The sequence below is a fragment of the Trachurus japonicus genome, chromosome 1 (assembly GCF_045865225.1).
Source record: "Trachurus japonicus isolate A0001 chromosome 1, Traja_1.0".
In the NCBI taxonomy this organism is placed as follows: Eukaryota; Metazoa; Chordata; class Actinopteri; order Carangiformes; family Carangidae; genus Trachurus; species Trachurus japonicus.
The window spans coordinates 30,703,346-30,725,077 of NC_140907.1; the positions used below are offsets into that span (position 1 = coordinate 30,703,346).

The 21,732-nt window shown below is 41.5% G+C and overlaps 2 protein-coding genes across 3 annotated transcripts; both read right to left on the reverse strand.

Annotated features, from left to right (window-relative positions):
• Positions 1–2,292: 2,292 nt before the first annotated feature.
• akap8l (A kinase (PRKA) anchor protein 8-like) lies at positions 2,293–12,243 on the reverse strand. Of its 2 annotated transcripts, none has more exons than XM_085784947.1 (13): positions 12,078–12,243; positions 10,868–10,915; positions 10,330–10,573; positions 7,726–8,347; positions 7,011–7,125; positions 6,879–6,928; positions 6,662–6,692; positions 6,437–6,548; positions 6,003–6,144; positions 5,318–5,423; positions 5,086–5,216; positions 4,728–4,823; positions 2,293–3,049 (listed from the first exon to the last, which is right to left on the reverse strand). In XM_085784947.1, the coding sequence occupies exons 1-13, from the start codon at positions 12,100–12,102 to the stop codon at positions 2,579–2,581; spliced, it is 2,193 nt and encodes a 730-aa protein (XP_085641073.1). In that variant the 5' UTR covers positions 12,103–12,243; the 3' UTR covers positions 2,293–2,578. The 2 variants fall into 2 exon arrangements, with proteins under 2 accessions (XP_085641073.1, XP_085641064.1); XM_085784938.1 differs by having other exon boundaries at positions 2,294–3,049; positions 7,011–7,128; positions 12,078–12,242.
• Positions 12,244–14,419: 2,176 nt separating this feature from the next.
• On the reverse strand, positions 14,420–21,207 carry LOC146992234 (uncharacterized). The gene is made up of 10 exons (XM_085792411.1): positions 21,081–21,207; positions 20,586–20,882; positions 20,276–20,509; positions 20,088–20,192; positions 19,781–19,996; positions 17,878–18,219; positions 16,651–16,899; positions 14,745–14,838; positions 14,598–14,652; positions 14,420–14,506 (listed from the first exon to the last, which is right to left on the reverse strand). Exons 1-10 carry the CDS (start codon positions 21,133–21,135, stop codon positions 14,420–14,422), a joined length of 1,734 nt encoding a protein of 577 aa, XP_085648537.1. The 5' UTR covers positions 21,136–21,207.
• Between the last annotated feature and the right edge of the window lie 525 nt (positions 21,208–21,732).

Consider the following 21,732-nt stretch of genomic DNA (forward strand, 5'->3'; position numbering starts at 1 on the left):
AACTTATGTCACGAATACGGCCTACGGGGGCTACAAACAAACAGCCTAGCATAGCAGCTAACTGGCTACTAGCATTGAACCCGACCTGCAGCTAACGTGCACACACACACAGCACTGACAGCGCGCAGTGTCCTACGCCAGGAAAACGACCTCAACGCGAGAGCTGAGAGGAGAGCGACACAACGCTGAATATACACAAAAAACGCCAAATCCGGCTGATTTAAAAGACAAAAAATCCATCTATCTCGTGTGCCCCGAACCGGTGCAAGGCCTGCGAAGACAGCTCATGGCTCCGCTTTGCCGAAGCAGTCACTGACAGCGCGCGAAATACGCCACCAATGCCCGTTGTGAACGCGTAACCGCATCCCCGGGGTTGTATGCTCTCGTATGATGTACCAATGTCACCTACACACAGACATTAAATGGTATTTTTTTTACCTTCTTCAGTCGGTTGTCAGCGCTCGCAGACCTTCCTCGCCCCAAATCCAGAACAAACAGTCCCGTTTGACGTCGGTGACGTCAGACGCACGGGGGGCGGCGCTGGTCGTTTGTCAGCCGAAATGTCACCGCGAGACTCCGCCTCCTCTCCCCACACGTCTCCCCGGGCAACATCGCGCAACATCATGCAATCATTTCAACTCCACACAATACAGGTCAGAGACTCAGAGTCTCTCATACAAATCATGTATTTTATACATTTGTTTCAATAAAGATGCGGTAAATGAACCGCGCAAGCAAACTACAACCATTAAGACATGTTATTTATTCCAATTCACTTCAAAAAGACTGGATGTGTCTCTGATTCTTTGATAAGAATGAAAGAGACATTTTTTTTTTATCATGGATGTTTTTTTGGTTCTCCGTCTCTATATGAAACCCCTTTATATCTCTTTGCTGTTGTAATGTGTCCTGTATTGGACATTTTGAGTCTATTTGTAGTCGTTTGTGTCTCTGTGGTAGTGTTATATGTCACTGTGCTCATTTTGTGTCTCTTTATAAATTATATTGTGAATGTTTGTGATCTTTTGTGTCATAATAAGTTGTCTAAGTGTTCTGAGGCATTTGCCGCTCTGAAAAGAGATGTCAGCGGTCACATAAAACAGGCTCTAGTCCAGCGACCCCCAGACCTCCTGAGCAGGAATCAGCAGGGAAGACAAAGTGCAAGAAAGATCAATTATCATAAAAGACAAAAAACAACATAAGATAGTGTAATCTCTGCAGCTTTCTAAAAATACTGAAAAATGGAATTTAAGACAGTTGTAAAAACATGCAAATCCCTAAGCTCCGTGTTTTGTTTATTTTATGCAAAGAGGTAAATACTACACCTGTAGCAAAGAGTAAATAAATGGCCTCTTTACTTTATGATCATTAGTAACTAACAAAAAATGTGTTCAGACTAAAGAAGGGAGGAGTGATATTAAATCCAAGAATCAGTGAAAAGAAAGAAACAGACAAACCGGCCACATTCAACTGCTACTTCAAAGGACCAGCTTTACAGTTGCAACCCCAAAAGAGTAAATAACAAGATGAATAGAAGCCGCAAACTGCTGAATGGTTATGAAAGGTGTGATTTATAGTTTGTAAAGAACCCGACGACCCAGTTGAACCAGGAGTTACATTTGTATTCAGATGATCAGACCTACTTCTGCTTTTGTTGTTTGTCGACAATCTGGTTTTGAATCAACGTAGGTGAAGTCAGTCGCTCAAATAACACGGCATTAAAACCTTTGATACAAAACAGTGAAGCAGAGATTTATTCAACAAGTTTATTTCTTACTCAGAGCGAAACAAAACTGTTGAAGACATGACAGACATCCGTACTGCACATCCCATACTCTCCAATACTTATTCTACAGACAGTCCACAGTCTCAATTATCTCAGTCACTGCAGCTGTAGAGGAAAAAAAAAACATCCTGTTGTAGAATTTACCAAAAGGTGGGGAGAAAACCATCCAGTCATCATGAATGAACAGCAACAGACGAGATGTTAATTAGGTTGTGTCCACTCTGTGATTACGAGAAAAAAAGAACACAATATCCCAAATGTACAATACTCATGTTTCTTAACGGACTCTAAACAAATCTAAAGTAAAAACATTTTTGACAAAAGGCACAACAAAAAAAAAGTATTAAGAGAAATAGTCCGACATTCTTGGAAATACACTTTGTCTTTCTTTGCAAGTGTCCGACGAGAAGATTGACAGAGGTTCGTGTGCGTTGAGTTTGAAGCTGATAGTGTTGTTTGGAGTCTGGCTCTCAAAAGCACAATAAGTCGACCAACACCTGAGGATACAGCAGGTTGGCAGATGTGAGAGAGCAAAGTAGTGTGACGTATCTTATCATCTAAATCTCTGCAAGAAAGTGAACAGTAGTATTTCCCAAAATGTGGAACTGTTCCTTTACAAAAACAAAAAACAAAAAAAAACTAACACACAAGCTCATAGTCATTAGACAATGGAAACAGGTATGCATGTCTTAATATGCCTGGCAATGAAGTTGGGTTGATGGGACAGTGGGAGTCACTGACTGGTCCTGACAGATGTTAGAAGTTGAGAGGTCACACATCTGGGTGTAAGAGTCATTCATCCGTCTTCTCTTCCTCTCCAACCTCTGCCTCCACTCCTTCATCCTCCTCCTCCTCCTCCTCCACTCTATCCAGGTCAATCTCTTCGTACACGACGAAGCCCTCCTCCTCCTCCTCTCCCACCTCGAAGCCTTCCTCCTGGTCCTGGTTCCCCTGGTCCTCGTCTCCCTCCGTTTCTAGCCCCTCCTCCATCTTCACCTCCGTCTTCACCTCCGCTGCTTCTGCTGCGTCCTCCGCCGCCTCGTCGCCCGCCGCCTCCTCTTGGTCTTTCTCTCCCTCCTCCGCCGGCTCTTCTTTGACTGCCACCGCCTCGGTCTCACCGTCGGCCTCCTCGGTCTGCCCGTCCGCTGCCTCCTCGGTCTGCCCGTCCGCCGCCTCGCCGGTTAACTCCATCTCCGACACCTCCATGGCCATGCAGTCTTCAGGGTCCTGGTCGTCCTGGTTCCCGGTGAACGGGTTTTCACCCTATCAATGAAAAAAAGGATGTAAGTATATGTGTTTGTCTCTGTGCATGTGCACTTATTGTGTATGGTTATGTCAACAATGTGCTCTGCAGTGAGCTGATCTCCAGATTTTCAAGTGTTGCTCTCTAACTCAGGGTCTCTGCAGGTTTCACCAGCTCAAATTTAAGACTTTTTAAGACCTTTTTAAGACCATTATGGATGAAATTTAAGACCTATCATGACAAATAAAAAACGTACAAAAGAAATGCGGAGTCACAAAACTAGAAATTGATTGCAATATATAAGTTGCGTGTTAGGCTTGTTTGTAGTTGAAAATACATTCAATAAAGCACAATGAAGTGTCGCAGGAGCATCTAAAGTGAACTATTTGGGGGCACAAAAAGAAATTGGGGAGTGAAATTAAAAATGTTTATGTAACACATTATTTATTTAATTCACTGGCAACCAACAGGCAGATGGCTTTAAGCCTTGAATAATGTTAAGGGTCACACGTGACCCATTTTTACATTGGAGAACAGTAAAAACACCAACACTTCACCTTTGGCCTGAAATGTGATGACTTCTAAATGTGACCCAGAATAGACAAACATGGAAATATTTCAACTTCTTTGATCAACAGACACGAGCCACAACCTGTTCTGTATTATGACCAGCACAATATTTGACACATGAAGTAAATAAATTGGCTTTTGGTCACCCCTATATATTATGGTATTAAATAATGCTTGAATAAATGTGAACTACATCTTTTTATTTAAAAATGCTCGCCCATGGTGGGCATAAGAAAATTTAAGACCTGTCTAAAATTATTTAAGACTTGAACACAATAATTCAACAAATTTAAGACATTTTAAGGCCTAAAATTTAGATTTTCAAATTTTAGACTTTTTTAGACTTTTTAAGACCCCGCGGATACCCTGCTAACTACACATATGCTTTTAATTTACTGCATTTTAACTTTATTTATTTTACTGTTTTGTATCTGTTGTGCAGCACTTTTGTGACCTTGTTTTTAAAAACGTGTTATATAAATTAAGTGGATTGGATTGAGTACAAATGTGAACAAAAATGACTTAACACCTTCTGCCCATGTTCAAAGTCAAACTCGCTCAGCCTGTACCGTCTGTTGTGACGTTCCTATGTAACTCAATCATTAAGTGTGTGCTGATGTGCATCCAGGAGAATATACACAGAGTATTATTACTCCAGTGTCTAATATCAGAGGAGAGCACAAAGGCTCGTCTTTCTCCTGCAGCTATACGATCCACACACACAGGAAAAACATCGACTTGGTTTAATCTGAGTGTGCAGGGAGCTCCTACCGCAGATTAACCTACACTTCTACATGGGTAGTTTGATTTGTTGCAGTGCCAACAGGTAAATGCATTGACATCATCGTAGCTATTTAACCTATTTGATGTTATGCATAACCAAAAACAAAGACTTTGCTATAATTTTAAATCACCCCATATTTTAATGATACTGCACCGGGCTGTTCTCTAGTAAAACAGCTTTCTGTGGTTTAACATGTGAAATAACACTGTGGCCAAAAGCTGTTTTCCTTATTCCTATTTGCAAAGCAAATAACAGGCGGCACATTAGAGTAAATCTAGTACAAGTGCTCATGCAGTGTGTTGAGCTCACCGGCCCCTGAACCAGACACATAACACTGTACACACCTTGAGGTAACTCTCCAGCTTCTTGCCAATGAGCTTGTGGTTGAGGATGCTACGAGCCACTGACAGACTGGCCCTCTTGGAGTGCTCCATCATCCCCTTGGATAAGAGAGAGGACAGACACACATCAGACAGGAAAACATTGAAAGGACAACCAACATTACAGTACATCAGCCATTTTAAATGATAGTGATACTGATTCAGTCAGTACAGGACTTTTAATCTAACACAACACCACCAAGCGCAACAGACTCAACAAAAACTTCGGTTGTTTGTTTTTTAAGGTCTTCTTCAATGAGTTGGGCTGAAGAGAGTGGTTTTCTATTGATCAGTGATCCAGAGGTGGGTTAATGTGCCATACCTTCCTGTTGTAGTTGTGGTCAGCAGACTTGATGTGTTTCTGTATCAGATGAGGCTGCATGGGAATGAAGAGGTCACACGCTGCGCAGTGAGCAGCTTCCACCTTCCTCATGAAGTGCTCCATCCCAAGATCTACAGACATGTGGCAAACAGTCATGATCAGTTTGTCTGTTCTGTGTTGGGTGAATTAACACAAACACAAAGGCATATAAACACACACACACACTGCTTACCCCTCGTGAGGTCCTGCTCTTTGTACACCTGACAGATGGCAGCACTGTGGTTTTCCAGTTGGCTGACCCTCTGGTCTGTCTTCTTAAACTTGTTCTGCAGGTACTCCTAAGAAACACAGCAGCACAGTTTAGTCACACATCACTTTTCGTATTCTCCAAGTGACTCAGGAGATCCTGGCGCATGTTGGAGTCGACCGTGTCAAGCTAACCTTCCCTTGTAAATTGAACCACAAATCCTAAACCTACAAAGCATTAGCAGCATTAAGCGGGGGGGTTTCCACATGTGTGGTTCCATTCCTCTTACATCCTGAGAGTGAAAGTTCTTCTTAAATTTAGAAACTGCAACTGGTGAACCTCACCACAAAACGACACACTTTTACATGACGGTGAATCTTGTGGTGAGATTGTTTTTGCTTTAGAGAACTTGTAAATCTTCCAATAATTATAACGAGAAACTGTGGGAGTTCCTTCCTTAAGTAGAGGCTTTGATGACAAATCCCAAAGAGAGAGAAAAAAACAGCCACAACTAGAAATACACTGTAGTGCAATTTGTTAGACAACATTGATGTGTATAATTACACAGCATGTAAGGAGCTATGTATACATCTGAATGTTGACATTTACATGGTGCACATCTGGTGAAATTGAAGCCGTGATGCTTCAGTGTCGGACGGATCTAAGTCACCTGTAGGAAGTCTGTTGTGGGCTTGGACAGTTGGCCGGAAAGGAACTTGAAGTGGTCCTTGTGGAAGCGACTCTCTAGATGAGTTTCCATTTCCTCCTTGTAGAAAGAACGGAACTTGCACACAGAGCAGGCAAACATCACCCTGTGAAAAACCAAACAAAAAAACAATTAATTTAAAGTCTTAGTCCAAAAACCCATTGGAAAAGGGGACAGACAGTCGAGATGTAGAAGAAAGTTAATTGGACAAAAATCTAAATTATCAGCTGTTATTATGTGAAAATGGATCAATTACAGAATGAAAATAAAAAAAAGCTTAATTCCAGATACGTGTTTTAGGAGTAAAATAAATGTTTTTTCAGGTGAATTGATACATAAAAACAAAGAAAAGATGAGAAGGAAGGGAAAGGAAAATGTATCAAAACACAGGTCCTCACCTTTCCAGGAAGCCCCTTCTCTTTCTCATTTTGGGGTGTTTGTCCTGGCTTTGGACCGGGGTCTGCGGCTGCTTGCCCTGAGGCTTTTTCTTCTCATCCTGTTTGGGTGCAGCTAATCAACAGCACAAGGGTTGATGTTAGATGTACTGAGATATCCAGGAAAAGGCTTATAGTACAAGACAAAGAAAGGCATTTTAAAAAAAACAAAAAAACATGTGATCTTACCTTTATCTCCTTCTTCTGCCGGTTTTGTCTCCTGAAAAGAAAGATGTTGCACAGTTTAGAAAAAGGCTCTGATGACATCAATTAATTACATTTGAAGAAACAGTCTTGTTCAATTAAATGAAGTGGTTTAGATATTTGATGCATGAATATATGCAAAACCACCACCAAGAAACCAGATTGGACCAGAGCTCCGGTCTAATAGCATCAATGTGCTCACCTCAGCTGCAGCCTTCGGTTCACTGTCATCACTATGTTTCTCAACTTGCTCTGTAGAAACAGAACAAACATTAGACCCAGACCGACAACATGATGGTTATTACTCATTAGCACTCATAGTTTCAGTTGCTACCTTGTTGTTTAACCTCCGGCTCTGCACTGTCTGTCTTGTTTATCTTGGACTCGGGCTCATCGGCGGGAGAGAGCATCTGTTTTCTCTTCTTCTGGACCTCACGTTGTGGCTTCACCTGCTACAGTTGACAAACATCAATTTGCACTCACAATTACAACTTGTGGCCCAAAACACAAAACAAAAAAAAAGGTTGTAAACAATACAACCAGAACTCATCATCATCAGTACATCAATGAATTCTAGACTCAGTGCTACTGAAAGCCAATTAGCAGACTTGATATGACTTTGATCTCTGGGCGTTGCTCATCAGTGACGTTATCCTTAAAAGTACCACATAAACCCACACCTGGGTTTAAAAAAAAGAAAGAAAAAAGAAAGAAAAGGAACTGAAATCAACATCCCCACAGGTAAACAAGACAGAGAACTGGGCAGAGAGATGGGTCACTTGCCGTTAACATGCCATGAGGCACTTCTGTTCTGACCACATTAAATAAGAGCTGGGCAGAGTTTTATGAGCAGGTAATGTGTCAAATGTGTCGGGGGGTGGGGGGTGGGGTTGTTTGTGGCAGATTGTTTTAGATTGCACATAGCAGGTACTTGCACTTTAGGCTGAGCTGCCGGTAGGTTGAGGATACAAACAGGAGGGAATCAGAAAGGGGCTGCTTAACCTTTTGCCCGGTGTCTGAGGAGGTCTTATTTTGCTGGAGGTACTTACTTTGTTCAGGGGTCTCTTGCGGACTCGCTGGCGGCCGGCCCGTGGGCCCCCTCCAAAGTGCCTCCCAGGGAAGTCGTGAGGCCCCTGGGCGGATCCCTGATGGAAGCCCCCACTGTCGGGGTACATGCGGTTGGACAGGAGGGATGGGAGCTTGCCTCTACCACCTCCTGGAGAGTGGCCGTGGTGGGACTGGCCACCACCGCCACTTCCCCTTCCACCGCCTAACGGAGCGGGGTCAGACCTGCGGCTTCCGAACCCTCCTCCTCCAGCTCCTCCTCGACCCCCGGCACTTCCGCCCCTTCTAGGGGACCGTCGGCCGGCTGCTCCAGCCCATCCTCCTCCTCCTCCTCCACCTCCAGAGCCTCCTCCCTGGCCACTGTTGAAGGACTCCCTCATATTCTGTCGCATTTTAGCGACTCCATAGGAAGAGGAGGGGCTGTCAAAGCCTCCTCCTCCCCCTAGCCCCATTCCCCCTCCGAAGCCAGAGCCTCCTCGCTGACCCAGCAGCAGGTTGTCCCCGCGGCCGTCACCATAACCATAGCTACCGCCGCCGGATCTGTAGAGATCTCGGGAGGAGGTAAGACTGGAGACGCGCGAGTCGAATGACTCGTACTGGTCAAACCTGCGGGAGGGAGGAGAGGGTTGATAGAGAAAAGCAGAGAGCAAGGGAGGCAGGGAGGGCAGTCAGGTTTGGATTTCTCCACCTGCTTTTCCTTTTCCTCCGTGGTCTCTCGCTTTCTCTGTTTGGTTTTCTTGTCACTCCCAGCTTTATTTCATTTTCAACTCCATTAGATCAGAAATGAATGATCCAAAACAAGTTAATACTCTGCTTGTGGTCTTTCGTTATATAGAAATGACATTTCTCTTATGATTTGGCCTACTTTCTTCCAACCACTTTTTCTGTTGGGAGTATCCTGCAGATTAGGGAAATGCAGTTTCTTTAACCCAATTCCTTGTTGAAAGGATCGGCACTGAATCCTTGAACAGGCACGAACGTGGTCTGTCAGAACCAGCGATGCCCTGAGACAAGTGCAACATCCTGGAAAGTGACTGGTTTATAGTGATTACTCAGGGAGGGGGGAGGGAACTATACACTGAAAAAGGCTTTTTTCCCCAGGATTAAGGACTTTTTTTTTTTTTTTTTTAAATACAGCAGGCAACCTTCAATACATACTTAAGCTTGACGGGGTAATATCAAGCTAATATCTGAAAACTCATCACTCTAGTGCAACCTAAAGCCAGAGCAGAGGGTTAGGTCACGTGGAGGATGAGAGAAACAGAGTGTATGGACACAAACACAAAGTCAAGACAAAAGCAATGTTGAAGGAGTGCTACGTAGAGATGGACTGGCTTCATGTGCAAGGATGTCTGCGCTGGCACAAAATCGGAAAAAGTGGGTCTGTAACTGCGCCTCCGATGAGAGGCCATGCATGTTCACAACAACTAACGGTTTAGAGGGATCACAACATTTCTTTCCCAGCAAACAAGACAAACAACGACGACACAGCAAATGGGGAGCAAAACAAAGCCTCCTCAGATGCTGAGGCATTCAAATGCAGGCGGTGAGCAACTCACACCCTTTTCATCCCAAACAGGAACTGAGGCATACAGAGTTTCACCAAGACTATGAGTGTGAAATGTGAGTAAAAACCTAAAAAAAAACCTACCCAGATTTACAGGACAGCCTCACCACTCTGAAACTATAACAACAAACTTTCCAACCACATTGACTGGTCTTGGTCTTTGTTTTTTTCTCCATAGATTTTACAGAACTCTGCTCTACCACAGGAACCAAACTAGGACAAGACTAGGGGGCGCCGAAAATAATCGTTTCAAATATGCATCGAGATTCTGAATTGATGCAGTTTGTGTCACATAATCGATTTTAAATTCAAATAATTCATTCAAGTTTGATGATGTTGTTCACAAACAGAGACAGTGATTTATTTCATTTTAAGGCACAATGCTTAGGTTTACGTTTTGTCTTTGAGAAATTAGGCTAACACTTGCACTTTTAAGTAGGCTAGGCCTTTTCTTTTTCTTTGTGTGTTCAGACTCTGTTGTATTGTGGAAATGCATTTAAATGAAATTTTCTATCTTATTTTATGTAAATAAATAAAAAGTATGTTATTTATGTTAAATAATGAAAAAGCCATGTGTGGCAACATAGAAAATTGAGGATGTGATGCATCAAACAATCAAATCGAACCGAATCATAGACTGATGAATTGAATCTTGAGGCCAGTGAAGATGCACACCACTAGTAATATAGAATCAAACGATCAATAGCATCAGAAGGCCTAATCGTCTTTTGCATCACAGCAAAATGTGAATCAAGGTATTTGCTGAGAACTCTTATCAAATGGATCTAAATGCAAGCAACATGTAACTGGTTGGATACTGTCCAGGCATGAAGTAACATTCAGAAACAACGTTTTCAACCAACAAGATGCCACATTATGACATGTGTTATGTCATTTAACTTCAAGCAATGAGAGGCACTTGTGGCGGAGCTTATACAATACGACTGCTGGCATGGATGTGTGGTAGTAGTGTCTAACAGATGGAGATGGTATGGATCAATACGAAGAGAAAGTGTTTTACCTGTCCCCCCGGGAGCCTTTCAACCCCCCCTCCAACTGAGTGAGCATGTCCAGGCGCTGGTTGATCTTGGCAATCACTGCATCTGCATGGTTGCTTGTGGACGAGAGCAGGGATGCGCCCGAGAGACCTCTCTTCATGTGGCCGCCACCCCCGCCCCCACCTCCTCCTCCACCACCTCCATAGCCCCCGAGCCCAGACATGGAGTCCTTATAACCTCCCCCATACAGGTCGAAGCCACCAGAACCTGAAATAGTCAAGATTAAAAATACAGTAACGTGACCGCCATCACCTCCCTTACCATAATTATAGCTCAGCTGTGATTTACTTAGGATTCAACTGATGGATATGACATGTCCAGATGCTACTAAACAAATGACCCCCTCCCCCTTTTCCTAGACATTACAGTTGCAATACCAATAGCAGTTACACGTAATTGCATGGTTTTCTCAATATTCTAGTTCTAAGATAACAAAAAAAACATCATATTGGCCACAGCTCAAGTGTTGAGTGTCTATTTATGTTCCACTTGTTCCCTTACCTCTGCTGCCTGACCCGCCTCCACCTCCACCTCCCCAACTGGAGTAACCTAGAAAAGAGGATAATGGGTTTGAATTAGCAAAATGTGAATTACTGTATGATATACTGAAAACTTAACTTATAAAGAAGACATTTGGTCACTAACTCAGTTATATAAATTATTTTCGGCAAATCCAAGAACTGAATTGTCGATCTGATAAATTACAATGCAAATTTCCCAGGATTCATCAACCACAAGTCATTCAGAGCTCCAGACTTGCCCCTAAATGGAGGCATTTTGCCCCTAAAATTTGAGATAGTGCAAGTTTACTCTACTTTTACGCATGTGCAACCAGAAAATTAGCCGTTTTTTGGTGAAACGTGTAAGGGACGACTCAAAAAATCTGTAATCTCTCATAACAGGTGTCAGGCCAATGTATGTGAGGATCATAAATGAGAAGGAAATGTAAATATGTGCTTTGCAAATCCATCTACAGCATGCGGCCATAAATGTTCTGCTTGCACTCCCAAAATTTTAAGTTAGGGGCCACTGTGCTCCTGGTAAAACAAAAAAAAAGTTAGTCTGGAGCCCTTTTATTTGTTTCTATGAATAAACAATTCCATCTAATTTCAGTCCGTTTTCTTGGTTTGCAACAAATCGTTGATTTGTCACAGCAGTATTTGTGTAATGTAAAAATAGATCAAGCTTTGAGGGCATTTCTGATGAGGCGGCCATTTTAATAACAAGCCTTAGGAAGTTTTTTTCCCCCTTTTCTTAAATATCCCACTTAGCCTTCATTTTAACAGAATTACCCTGCTTATGTTATCACCAAGCACCTAACTAACACGCCCTTACACCAACCCAACAATGGGCCGGCCGCACAACCCCTCTCTGTTGTCGAAGTGGCTAACAGCTAGCTGTGTTTCGTCGGGCCTATTTTTTTTTTCTTTTCCGTTTCCTCTCATTTAAAGTCGTTTTAGAAAATAATAAAACAGCAGGCTGTTGTTATTTCTTATCGCTTAGCCAACGCTTCTTTGTTTCTGCAACACAAGGCTATAGGTTGACTCACTGGTGTTGCCGGCGAGCAGATGCTAGTAGCTAACACAATGATAATGGGGCTAACCGAAAAAAAAATCCATTAGTAACGGTCGTCACAGCAACGCTGTCGGCACCGGAGATTAGTCGTTATCACACCAGCAGTGCGATGTGTAGTAACCGGTTGTATGCTCACCAGAACCGTAGCCTCGGCCGTCCATGATTATTCAGCGAGCTGTTCACACACAATGCGACACACACTCAGGCTGCAGCAGCTCCAGTCGTGGTTGGAACAGCAGTGGAGAGTCGAGCCACCGCCAGTGCAGTGACGCTACTCCGAAGAACGGCGACCTTACGTACCGACGCCAAGGCCTCGCTACGTCATACGTACATGGTGACGTATAATATTGTTACAAGAGAACCAGAGAGATGGAAAAATGTAAAATGTTTTGTTTGGCTACACTGAATATGATAAAAAAAACAACTAAATTCTCAGTTTTATATGATTAATTTGTTAATTATTGTATCTAAATTTTATATACATAAGTCTAAATTTTCTGGTAAGAAGCCAAACTTCTTGGAACTGTCTGCATATGTTGGTCAATATATCTCCTCCCTCTGTGATTGTGAGAATAAAAAAGCTGTTAAAACGTATGATCTTTGTAAGCTTTACAAAATATTTATTTAAGTTTATGTTTTTTCTGTCTTGCTGTCATCCCCTGGCGTATTTATGATTGTTTGGTTGTGTATTAATGTTGTATACACTTATTTCATCTAACTGTATTCAGTCCTGTGTATACTCTTGTTGTAAATAAAGTTGTTAAAAAAAAAGAGATGGAAAAATGTATCTACAATAAAACTGGACAGTCCATCAAAGACCCAAAGACATTATCTTGAAATTTGAATTAAATGACAAATCAATATGCCCTATAAACATTTTATTAAATTACGCAGACCCACAAGATGAAGTTTCCCATGTTCCTACCTAACTTTAATATCTTATCTTTACAGAAGAATTGCTTTTTTATTATGGCTACGGCTACACTTTAAAGAGTCATTTCAGTAACCCCCGAAATAAGATGAAGATGTAGTTTCTTATTTATTTATTTATTTATTGTATTTTATTTATATTTTAATTTACATATATTTATTTATTTTGTATCATCTGTTTCCTACTCATTATTACTCAATGTCTATTTCTATGGTACATGCTGATTGTCTGAGTTTTCCAATGTTCAATAACGTTTTTCATTGAAAAGAAAATTGTTACAAGACAACCTGAACCTATAACAAATCTTATGCTTCTGATGGGTACATTTCACATTCATAAAGTTTTACAAGTCTCTTCCAAAGTGGAATTCAATTTTTAAGCACTTCAGAGCTATGTCAAACAAGAAAAGTGAATGCACACTGTCAAGGACTTATTTTCAGTAACCCCGAAATGAGAGGAATATTTAGCACCATTTATTTATTTTATTTATATTTTAATTTACATGTTTATTTTAATCATTTTGTTTCATACTCATTGTCATTGTTAATATCTGTACTGATATGACTATTTCTATATGCATGCTGAATGTCTGCATTTTTTCAAATGATCACTGAAAAAAAAGAAACAAGATTTTTTATTTATCATTTTCTGGAACTGTATGCGTATGTGTAAACAATAGCTCATCTATATGTGATTGTGAAAGAAAGCTGTTTAAACATGATCTTTGTAAGCTTTACAAAATATTCATTGCATACGTTTATTTTTTCTCTCTCACTCTCTCTTTGTCTTGTTGTTACCCTTAAACCCTCTGGCGTGTTTATGATTGTATGTTTGTGTATTGATGTTTTATACACTTAACCTTAATTGTTTGTATTTATCCATCCATCTGTATACTTTTGTGTTGTCAATAAAGCAGGATAAAAATATATTTTCTAATGCACCAAATGTACAAAGAATAGAATATATAAAGGAGGATGAATTCTAAATTAAAAGTCTCAATTGACACATGAATGAGGAGGACCATGTGCTATTTTCTGGCTCTTTATTCAAACAACATAATGTTGAACATTTGCAATGATAATACCATGAGTCTGCAGCCTCATATTAGGTTAAAACCAAGTTTTATTTAGAAAAAAATGTCCCCATCTCGAACATCAAAGATAATGCTGCCTAGCAGTTGTCAACAGACAGTGTTGTCTGTTATAAACATCATAGTAAATAAAGTACAATATTAAAAAAGAAAGAAAAGTAAATAAGCTATACCATTAAAAAGAGGAGGAAATGAACAAGACTAAAATTCTAATCATAACCCGATATCGTGTTGTGAGGCTAGTGGAGAAGATTGGTTTTGAGGTTATGGCAGCAGTGTCAAACATTTCACTGCTCGTTCCACAGGAAGTTAACAAGCATGTCTGATATTGACATGCAAAAGGACTTTATCATCACGAGCTCTTTGAATCAGCTGGAGATAAGAGGCTCGCCTCCGGACACAAAGTGGTTGCTAAGGAAACTAAATATAGCATATACAGTACAGTATATCCCCTGTGTTAGATGGTGTCGTCCGACTGCGCTGCTGCGTCCATTGGTGCTGCAGGATTAATGGGCCCGAGTGGGATGCTCTCGTACACCGGGTTCTACCAAAGGACAGAGACAGCAGGTGACTGGGGAGACAACACAAACACACACACACATGGATGTACACGAGGGCTCATGTTTTGCTCTCACCTGTCCAGTTTGTGATTTGCCACTTCCTCCAGCATTGAAGGCACGAGTTTTCTTCCTGTTTTTTTTTTTTTTTTCAGATTATTAATGTTAAAAACAGACTTATTTAGTAAACAAGAAGATTTTCTTTTTCTTTTCTTTTTTTTTTACCTCGTCCAAATGTAGAGCACAAACACAGCAGGCACGACGACTGATATTAGAATCAGTTTTATCACATTCAGTACTGTCACCGATATCTCACGGGCTGGAGAGAGATAGTTGTAGGTTTATTTTATAGTAAGACATATAATTGTATGTTGTGTCCCTTTTCTGAACCATATCTGGGTTTACATGCCTTTTAAGAGAAGCTGTGATCACCTAACAGTAGTTTTGGCCTCCCATTGGCTTCCCGTTCAGTTTAGGATTGATTTTAAGATTTCATTGTTTGTTTTTAAGATTTTAAATGGGCTAGCACCACCATATTTATGTAACCTTTTAAGCCTTCAAGACCCATGCAGTCAGAGTGACAAGGTCTTCTAACCAGCTTCTTCTGGATAATCCAAGATTCAAATTCAAATGTAAAGGCAACTGAGGCTTCGCGGTGGCTGCACCAAGGGGGCAGTTGTCGGTCTGAGAAGTGAAGCTCACTTCCGCGTTCAAAAAACTGCAATCCCCTCGAATTCCTCTGGGGGCTGGTGTCAGAAGGGAGCATTCCCCATAGACCCCCATGTTAAAATCGCCGACTTTACATCCTCAGTAAACATGTTAAAAGCCTGGTGTCAGAACGTTTTTTCGTCTCAATCGATAGTTTCTACCCCCGCACACACTCTGAGGGGGGTGAATTTTTTTAACTCTACCATTTTACTGTTATTAGGTTAAAATTCTGGCCAATTAGGGCGCGGAAACGTTGAGTGACAGGTCCGAGCAGCTCCGTGGACAGCTGCTTCGAGGCCAGTGGGCGGGAACTCGGCCGGCCAATCCAACATGGCGCTGTTCAGGCCGCCATATTTGAGTCACAAAAACGACTCCCCAAAACCAATGGGTGACGTCACGGACGCTACGTCCATTCTTTTTACAGTCTATGGGCTGCACCCAGGCTCTGGAGCAAACTTCCTTCCTTCATAAAAACTGATGAAAACATCCAACAGTTCAAGTCATTGCTAAAGACACACCTCTTCTCCTTGACCTTTGAAGGGACAGTTCAACATTTTGGCCAATTCATCTTTGCCATAATCCCTATAGTCATAGAAGTAGGTTCATTATTAATTATCGGTGCATGTTGTTTTGAGATCTGCGGGGCAGAGACGTGAGCTGCTCAGTGAACACAATGGAGGTGAACGGTACAGGTCCCCTGTCCCTCATCACACTCACCAAATACACAATCCAACAACTCCAAAACGCTCTGGTGGACAAGTTGTGACCTGCACATTCACCACGCTATGAAGTAATAATGTAACATTACGAGGCAAATTTTGGAGGCAAATGCAGCCGGAACTACACTCCAGACACGGCTGCTGAGTGATTTCAACAGCGCAAATAGTTCTGAGTATTTGCTTCATGTGTCGTAATGTTGCATGATTATTTCATAGTGTGGTGAATGTGCAGGGCACAACTTGTCCACCAGAGCGTTTTGGAGTTATTGGATTGTGTATTTGATGAGTTTGATGAGGGACAGGGGACCTGTACCGCTCACATCCATTATGTTCACTGAGCAGCTCACGTCTCTGCCCCGCAGATCTCAAAACAACATGCACCAATGATTAAAGGTAATGAACCTACTGCTATGACTATAGGGATTATGGTGAGAGGTGAATTTGTCGAAAAATTTTGAACTATCCCTTTAACTCGGGTTGAATCTGGACATTTCATTAGTGTATGTGTGGAGTTGAAGCGTGAATGTTGATTTGGGTGTTTGAACTGTTTTGATTGCATTGTGTGCAAACAGTTTTGTGTGATTGATCATGTACAGCACTTTGGTCAACTGGTTGTTTTTAACTGCTTTTAAAAATGTTCTGATGTTGAGTGAATGATGTGGCCTATAATTTATGTCTGTGAAAGTACTGAGAGTCATGCTCACGGTTGACGATGAGGGCCTCATCGGATGAGCTGATGTTGTGGGCAGCGACGACAGCACAGGAGTAATTTCCTGCATGCTCGCTGCCGACCGGCTCCAGAAGCAGGTGTTTGCTTTGGTTCCCCAGGCGTTGACCGTTCAGGTACCAAGTGTAGGCCGTGTCCTCGGGGAGAGGGCAGCTGGTGGTGCAGGTCAGTGTGACTCTCTGGCCCTCTGTCACCACCGCAGAGGGAATCATTGTCACTTTCAGGCCTGAAAGATGATTAGATGAGTCACTAAATTACATAAAAGAGATACTGTGAACACGTTTGTGCATAACATTTATCTCAGATGACATATAACATACAAATTTAATAAAACAACAACAAAAAAACTGGATAGATGAAAAACTGGACCATGGATCAGATTGTCATAATCCCTATAGTCATAGCAGTCCCTTTAATTGTCAGTGCAAGCTATTTTTAGAACGGCGGAGCAGAGCCGCGAGCTGCTCAGAGCTACGCTACGGAGGCTCATGGGATTTATTGGTTTCCCTCATCAAACTCATCAAATACACAATCCAACAACTCCACAACGCTCTGGTGGACAAGTTGTGACCTGCACATTCACCACGCTATGAGATAATAACAGAACGTTACCAGACAGAGTTGTTTTAGAGGCAAATTCATGCAAAACCGCTGATACGCGTTGCCTTCAGGGACAGTTTTTCAGCAAGCAGTCTCTGAATTTGCCTCTAAAACAACTCTGTTTCGTAACGTTCTGTTATTATCTCATAGCGTGGTGAATGTGCAGGTCACAACTTGTCCACCAGAGCGTTTTGGAGTTGTTGGATTGTGTATTTGATGAGTTTGATGAGGGAAACCAAGAAATCCCATTAGCCTCTGTAGCGTAGCTCTGAGCAGCTCGTGGCTCTGCTCCGCCGTTCTAAAAATAGCTTGCACCGACAATTAAAGGTAAAAAACCTACTCCTAAATCTATAGGGATTATGGCAATGGGCCAATTTGCCAAAACGTTGAACTATCCTTTTAAAATATTTGAAAGTGAACATAACCTGTATGATTCAAGACTTAAAGTAGGCGAGCACGAGATGTAGAAAAAGGACACTTCAGTTGTGTAGTTACTATGTATTATTGAGTGTAAACTTCAAACTGCTGCTGGACCATGGTTAAGCAATAACAGAATTACAGATGTGATGTTATTATTACAATTTTTTTTTAAATGAAGTATTACCTGTGACCACCAAAGTCACTCCAGACCGTTCAGACTTTTTCCAATCGCCCAGAAAATCTCTGACTTTGAACACATAGAGCCCAGAATCGTTCCTCTCCACGTTGTTGATTCTCAACGTGTGGATATTTTTCATGCTGTTATCAAACTCCACATGACCATCTTCCTCCAGCTCACGTAGCAAATTCTTCTCATTGGTTCTTGTTGATTTATACCACAATTTGTCATAACCTGTCCTGTATTCAATGTATTTACTTGAAATGTTCATCGAGAGTCCTTCCAGGACACAGATTCTTCTACTGATATAATTACTGACCGTACACCACTTTTCACCACCATGAGGGCCTGGAGAAGAGATGAAAGACTTTTATCGACAGTTTGATTGAAGCAGTTCCGTCTTCTTTATACAAGGCCTATTTTCTAAATAAATAAATACATTGTTAAACTTGCTCTGACACTAGAAGTACTACTATGAGTGTGCATACATGAGTGTAACTTATAAATCATAAAATGATTTGAAAAAAATGATTAGGTTATAGATTAAAAGTTTTTCACATGCACATTCACAACCACTATTAAACCTGGCCACTCCACAACGTAAAACTTAAAAGAACCATTCCTTCTTTTAAAAGTATAAAGCAAGTGTTTAAGATATTTTTGGGGCATTTTTGCCTGAAATTGATAGGATAGTGGAGAGAGAGACTGGGGGATTGACACCGATCGGCACAGTCAGCAATCGATTTGACGATCACCGTCAGAAAGCATGTCTATTCGTTCCATATATTAATACTGTAAAACTATCCAAGTCTGGGGATCCCTGCTCCGACTGCTGCCCCCGCGACCCGGACCCGGATGAGCGGAAGAGAATGGATGGATGGATGGATGGATATCCAAGTCATCAATATACACCAGCTGTATCCAGAAAATGAGCCTTATGCTGTCAGGACTTCTGTAACTTTGTGATGTCACTTCTTAACATTCAAAGCATTTAGCCGGAGGAGAGGCCCTGATTGGCTCAGAAAACTATGCTGAGGTGATATTTGGATTCTTTAAAGGGACTAGGAGGAGTTTTGGAAAGCAAAGTGTTTTCACACTACATTTCCCATGAGCCTCCGCACGGCGAAATTGGACCGGCGCAAGATGGATGAAAGCGAAAACAATGAATGTTTTCATTCATCAAGAACAAAAGTTGGAGGTTCGAAGACGATCAGATACCGTCGTAGTTCCGACCATACACGGAGATTTGGCGGCGTTATTCCCATGACCCGCCGGGCGGGCAGCGTCCGGGAAACCGAAACTAGGAAATGCTGGGCAAGTCGACCACTAAATAATAATAACAAAATCACAATAAAGACAAAACGATATATTTATCCAAAATGGACCCATTAACAAGTGGGTAATGTAGATTCATCCACATTAATATGATTTTTGACTGATATGACTTTTTTTTTATAACCAAATACAAACTCCTCATTGTCCCTTTAAATCACAAATATGTAGCCTACGTAAATATAACTTATCACTGATCAACACTTAAAATAAAAGGCAGGAGTAAAACATGGGACCTTTAAGAACGGCATCATCACTTGGACTGTGCAGATTTAAACCCTGGGGCCTTTTTGGATGAGACAACACAGAATGGAAATAAAATACTTAGGCTATTCATATAATCAAAACATGCCACTAAGATGACAAAAGTTAGATTTAAAAAATGGCTCATCCTCACTGCAGCTGGCCACCGTTTGAATCCTGTATCGGGTGGCCCTTTGCTGCATGTCATTCTCCCTCTCTCTGCCTCCCCATTTCCTGTCTCTGTCAACTGTAGCTAATGTCAAATAAAGGCAAAAAGACCAAAAAATACACTTAAAAAAAGGCTCATAAATTGGATAAGTTGGTTCATACTCACAGAAGCTGTCAGAGTACAGATCATCGTGGCCTTTGAGAGCACAAGACACAATCTCAAAAGTGGACTGCATCACTGTTAGGTGTTGACTCTCACAGTCATTGTATAACTTCTTGTCCCAGTACCACACATAGGAGGTCTGAGGGTGAAGTGCAGAACAGCTGCTGTCACAGGTCATTTTGAGATAGCTCTTCACCGCAGTCTTTTTAACCTGTAATTCTGTTGCGACATGGAAAAAAAACACAAGTTTTGTCATTATCAGTGTTGGCTACAGTATATTGGTTGTCTGTAGGTTTGGTGAGGCTGAAACCTGTGGGATATGTGATGGAGCAGGGTTCATCCTCTGATTGGTGCTGATAAGAACACATCTTTCCTTTAGCATAGGTCACACTGAAGCAGGTCGATGTGACGTTGTCTAATTAAGCAGAAATGACAATTGATGAATATATTAAACAGAGATTTGCACGTTGTTGAGTTGAAGTTGTTAGTATCACCCACCCACGGAAACTTCAGGGGCTCTGAGATCCTCGTAGCCTTTGACAGCACAGGAGTATCTGACTGTGTCATCACTGCTGACCAGCTCTTGGTACCAGGGAGACCAGTCGCTATAGAGATACTCTCTGTTCTTGTACCAGACGTAGGTTACAGGGTTTTCAGTCAGAGGACAGCTGGTGCTACACATCAGTGTCACTTTGTTTTCCTCTGTGGAAGGAATCACCTTCACCTGCAGGTCTAAAACCATGATTAATAAAATTAAAACTTGATGTAGCAGTTGTAAAGTGATAAATAACAGGCAGCTGTACTCTACCTGCGACATGGAGCTCAGTCCTTCGTTTCCAGAGCTCTGTACGCTCAGCGTTTTCTCCACAGCTGTATGACTTTGCATCACTTTCTCTCAGATCTTTGACTGTTAGTGCTGTATTTTCCTCTCCTGTCATGTTGTACATTACTCTCCCATCTGCAGCCAGCTCGTTCAGGACTAACTCAGAGTGGTTAAAGTACCCAGTGAACCACTTTGTGCTGGAGGTCAGATGTTCAGCCGAGCAGTTCAGACGCACCGTTGAGCCTCTTAAAGCACAGATGCTTTCTTTTTGGCCCTGAACCTCTTTAATAGAAGATTTTATTAGCAAACATCTGGACAGACTGACTGTTAACTTATCACAGTTATATGATGATATGACATTTTAAAAAGTTTATTGCATTAGCACAGTTAATAATTACACATCATATTGTACCTAATCTATAATACATATCATAGGTTTATAGCAGTGTATTACAATGAATAAACGATTAACAATCGTACCTGAGATGCACAGGATGAAACCCATGAACACACATCCAGCTTGTGTCCACAGCATGGCTGGAGTCTTTCAGTTTTTAATCAGAAAAATTGATTTAATATCAGGATTTGTAATTGATGAATCAGAACAGCTGCATAATAACCAACAGCAAAAATTGTAACTCACCAGTCGGACTCATAGGTCGGACTCTTGAAAGAACTCGATAAGTTGATGGACAGAATAGAGCAGGGGTGGGGAAACATAAATTTCAACATGCAGCTGTGACATCATTTCCTTCCTCCTCCAGTGATAAACTAATGATCAAGTGCACAGATCTAAGAATAATTGCTCCTGCACTGAGACACCACCGACAGGCACTTGCTTTTTGATTGCATTTCATTTATTTGAGTGTGAAATGTGTGAAAACAGAGCAGAACTGTATAGCAAAGTGTTATCACCCGTTGGCTTGTGGTCAGTGAAGGACATCTCACTGATCTGTTTAACATCCTGTTGGTTCTCAGACCACAGCGTCTCAGTGATGTTGGTTAAATCAACCAGACAGAGCAAAAATACTTTAAATATTTTCACCAAAAAGCTGAATTTTAACAGCGAAAGAAAAATAAAACATACAGATTTTAAAATAAATAAATAAAAAAGTCAGAAAACCATTAACCT